Source organism: Diuraphis noxia, unplaced genomic scaffold (assembly GCF_037042655.1).
Source record: "Diuraphis noxia isolate RWA-SAM2 unplaced genomic scaffold, SU_Dnox_SAM2 contig0002, whole genome shotgun sequence".
NCBI classification, from domain to species: domain Eukaryota; kingdom Metazoa; phylum Arthropoda; class Insecta; order Hemiptera; family Aphididae; genus Diuraphis; species Diuraphis noxia.
In genome coordinates this window covers 6,688,209-6,693,271 of record NW_028301712.1, presented here as the reverse complement: position 1 = coordinate 6,693,271, position 5,063 = coordinate 6,688,209, and the positions used below count along the sequence as shown (strand labels likewise).

The 5,063-nt window shown below is 35.0% G+C and overlaps 1 protein-coding gene across 1 annotated transcript; it reads left to right on the top strand.

Moving 5' to 3' along the window:
- Positions 1 to 2,480: 2,480 nt before the first annotated feature.
- Positions 2,481 to 4,589, top strand: LOC149057993 (uncharacterized). Its single transcript, XM_089220460.1, has one exon. It carries the CDS (start codon positions 2,481 to 2,483, stop codon positions 4,551 to 4,553), a length of 2,073 nt encoding a protein of 690 aa, XP_089076586.1. The 3' UTR covers positions 4,554 to 4,589.
- The last annotated feature ends 474 nt before the right edge of the window (positions 4,590 to 5,063 follow it).

The following is a 5,063-nucleotide window of genomic DNA, read 5'->3' as shown; positions in this document are numbered from 1 at the left end:
AATGTCAATTTTATATGGCTTTTCTAGACTTAATCATTTAACATATTTTTGAATGTATTGCATTTTATCACACTAAGTACTGTTTCTTATTATCATTATTTTATGTATATTACCAGTCAAATAGAAAATAAACACATTATTATGTTGTATGTATTAATATTATAATACTGACCTTGTTATCTAGAAATTCAACTGTATATTATATCGGACTTACATCTGTAAATTGAAAAAAATAAAATTAATAATTTGTACCTACATAATAAACTGTTCAAGAATACTTTAAGTAGAATGCTATATTATTATAACTAATCCCCTTAACAGCTATAATATTATGAGTGTTTTGTAAGATAGAAAAAACTACAATAATATAGGTGTATATATATATAATTTGGACATTTTTTATGCATTAAAAATATGTAAATAATTCGAAGATAACGAAAAATAAAAACAAAATGCTGCCTCCAAAGGATGAATAAATGCCCAAATCTAATTTTGATACTGTATGTTAAAGAATGTTTTAAAATGGAAATAAGATTCTTTGACACTAAATTATACAATTTTCACTACTCACAAGCTATTTAAATGTTCTTTTTTGAACCATTAGCTATATGACATATCCTAGATTTTTTTTTTATCGTTTTAATTATGAACAGAAAAGTTCAATAATGAGGCAAGTTGTAGTGCTACAAATGAATTTTATTTAAATAAAATGAAATTTTATTTAAAAAAAAATACCCATATAATAACGAACGAGCTTCAGTTGGCATACTTGGCGTACATACGTACCTATAAAAATGTTATAATATATATATGTGTGTGTGTGTAAATGCAGAATGGGCCTCACTGAGTTTTCCGTTTAATGTATGAACAAATGAGACGTGAGATATTTTCATTAAAATGTTGAAGTTTTGTTTTGTCACGTCTCCAAAAAATCTGTAAATTTGAAACATCGATTTGATTAAAAACGCTGCTTGTTACACAGCGACCGTGTTCGCATAGGGAGTATAATAGTATATATACTATATCAATATACCTAATTTAAGACATTAAAGTACATCATGTCCGATAGTATCTATAACATGATTAGTGATTACTAAACATATACGTGATACGTTTATTCGTATATAATATTTATAATGCACATTACACATATTTTACAGACCAGTTTCCATTCAAACTGGGCAGGTATATCTCACATAACGATAACTATTATAATAGTAGCTACTATACCTATACCTAAAACCTATACATTAAGTATTACCTTTATGAGAAAATTATTCATTTTTGTTTATTGGACGACATGTTATAGGTATGTATATCCTGAACTAGACAATTAAGTAAACCATCAGTGTTATATTTCGTCCTGCGCGACGATGCGGCATCGTTTATTATAATATTCAATTTTCCTCCTATATAAATTTACGAGTAGACGTATAATAAATAATATTTCATATAGGAGGTACGCTACTCAACATGTAACATGATGTCCGTGTAATGGTTTAATGGATTAGCGAAAACGAGTTTTAAATTTTGGAAAAAGAAAAAACTCAACTCCGTGCTAAACGCTTGATAGTAGGTACCTAATACCTAACTAATAATATATTCGGGCGCACATTTTGCAGGAATGTGTAACGCAAGCTGATTTACGGGCGAATTATTGATACTTTTTAGGGCATCATAAAATTGAATGACTGTAGTATAATGTAACTATGTTTGACATAATGGTCGTCGGCGGCGGTATATGTGCCCAGTTATTATCATTTTATTCGACCATATCGTTTGTTATAATCTATTTATTACGGTTATTATTACTACTACTATTTTTTTTGTTTTCCGTCTCGATCATTATACACGTTGCGTACCTATAATAATATTGTGTGTGTAGTTGTACGCATATATATACAGCCGACAGCCGTCTTCCGTCATTTAGCAGGAGGAGGATATTATGTATAACATAATGTAATTCTTTGCGCGTCGCTGTCGTCTCTATAGTAATAATTACTCGGGTAATTTATATTATGGCTCGCTACTTGTCCATGCAAAAAAAAAATAATAATAATAATATGATAAATCGTTCATAAATTATTAGGTATATTCGTACCGACACACAGCACGCACACACACACTTCTCTATATACATTGGTTTGACGTTTTCTCAAAGCAGTCGAGAACGAAACGTGTGTGCGCGCGCCCGCGAAACTAGTTTTAATGATAATTCAATTATTACAGAGTTGCACCTTCGAAGTAGTCGCGATTCTAGTATATATGGTGGCCGCCCTATACAAACGTATTTAATTCTTCTCATATACAATACAATATGGACACAAGGTTTTTTCCCTTCTCAATGGCGAAATGCTATCGTAATACCCATTCCCAAACCTGACAAATCTAAATTTGAAATCGTGAACTATAGACCAATATCGTTAATCAACACTTTGAGCAAGCTCCTCGAAAAAATCATAAACAAACGTCTAATCTGGATGTTAGAATCCAAGTCTCTCCTTAGCAAAGATCAATGTGGTTTCAGACGCAACCACTCAACACTGGATGCGTTATCCTCAATACACACTGACATCTGCTCCGCATATAGAAACAAACAGCACCTCATTGCCATTGCTCTAGACATCAAAAAAGCATACGACACCGTCTGGAAAAACAGAGTCTTAACAATTCTTCACAACTGGGAACTGAATGGTAATCTCCTGAGATTTATAAAAAATTTTCTTACCAACCGTAAATTCTGCGTCAAAGTCAATAACCACCTATCATCATCCCACGATATTGTCAACGGACTACCTCAAGGATCTGCTCTCAGCGTTACCCTCTTTCTTGTCGCCATTAATGACATTTGCGTAAAAATCCCTAAGCCGGTCAAATACATTCTCTTCGCGGACGATTGCCATATCTACTGCAGCGGATCACAAATTGAAACTTCCTCCCATTTTCTTCAACTTTCTCTGAATGTCCTGTCCAGGTGGTCGTCGGAGTCTGGGTTTACGTTTTCTCCCTCAAAAACGCAATGTATCATATTCAACAAAAAGAAAAAAGACCATCTTCCACCAATCACTTTCATGAACTCTCCTTTGACCTTTTCCAATAATATCCGTATCCTGGGTCTCACGTTTGACGACAAACTTAGCTGGCGCCCCCACTTGAAAAAACTCAAAGGCGAATGTCTATCAAGAATGAAAATCATTAAAATACTCTGTAACAAGACATGGGGATCTGAGACAAAAAGCCTCCTCAGAATCTACAAATCTCTCATTCTCTCGATAATTGATTATGGTGCTATAATTTACAATTCCGCAAAAAATAATGTACTCAACACCATTAACCCTATACACAACCAAAGTATACGTTTGGCTACTGGAGCCTTTAAAACCAGCCCGGTAGTCAGCATTTTATGCAACGCTGGTGAACTCCCCCTCGAACTAAGACGCCATAGCCTTATACTCAAATACATATTAAGAATCAAAAGCTTGCCTAATCATATATCCAACAAGATCCTCCATAATCCCCTTGCTACTAGCCCTTCCAACAACAGAAACACAATTTTTGAACATTTCACAACGATCAGTACAAATATTGGCCTCCATACACAATCGATGAGCAAAATACAACTTTCATCGCCACCATGGATGTGGTCGCCTCATATCAATACTCAACTTACCAATTATTGCAAACACTCCACTGACAGCACTATCATCCGTAATATCTTCTCAGAAATAATGTCTCAACAATACCCTAGTAGTACACCTGTATACACTGACGCCTCTAAAAATCCCAACGGTGTGGGCTTTGCGGTAGTTCTAAGACACGAACACCACAAATTTGCTCTCCCTCCCAGCACCAGCATCTACACAGCGGAAACCTACGCCATTCTCGAAGCTCTGAAAATCGCCTCCTCCTCCATTCCGGACTCTTTCATTATCATCAGTGACTCTTTAAGTGCTTTAATATCAATTTTAGATCCCTACTCTACAAATGAACTAGTCCAACATATCCAGGAACTGATAACAACATCAAATAAAACATTCACTTTCATGTGGGTCCCGTCCCACGTCGGCATTTCTGGCAACGAAACAGTAGACAAACTTGCAAACGAAGCTTCACTTCACCAGAATACTCCAAAACTAAACCTAACCACATCCTCAGAGTCACTCAATATCATTAACCTCAAAATATTAGAGACATGGCAGAAAAACTGGTCCAACGTCCCCCTATCAAATAAATTAAGAATCATCAAGCCTCTCATCAAAAAATGGAAATTTTCCGGTAGCCTTAATCGAAGAGACGAAGTCATCGTTACCCGAGCCAGAATAGGCCACACCCACCTCACCCACTCATTCCTCATCACTAAGGAACCTGCTCCAGTATGCACCATATGCAACGTGACTTTATCGATCGAACACATCGTAACAAGATGCCCAAAATACTCCCTAGCTCGGAAAATCTTCAAGATTTCATCATCCCTTCAACTCGCCCTCAGTGAAGAAAACACCGAAGCTATCTACAAATATTTTCATCATATCCATCTTGCACATAAATTGTAAAATTGTAAATATCTGTATATATTATATTATCTTGTACACTAATGTTATAACTTTAGGCTAATAACCTTTTGATGTTGAAGCCTTTACCTCAAAATTAAAAATAAAAAAATAAAACGTATTTAACTGCACACGCGAATTATAGTTAGGTGCCTATAAAAGTATAAACTCGGCGTCCGTATCGTTTGCACGGCATATTCCTACACGCGCATTGTGCCTACCCACAACGATAATGATATACATATTGACGACAGTCGGTATGATATTTTACTCGCGAGATTCGACAGACTTATGCGTGTGTTTAGCATTTATTGCCTAGGTAGGTGTTTTTGTGACGCACAGTTTTGAATATTATTTATTACGTACGCGCATATGATTTCAGAACTGCACTGAAGTATAGCAATAAACTGCACAGGATCGTATATTATAATAATGTACGAGTATTATATTTGTAGGTAATTTATAGTATTCATATTATTGTGTTATTATAGCAACGATCTATCGATACGGTTA

Coding starts and splice junctions, on each gene's coding strand:
- LOC149057993 (XM_089220460.1), top strand. CDS start 2,481: ATGTTAGAATCCAAGTCTCTCCTTAGCAAAGATCAATGTGGTTTCAGA.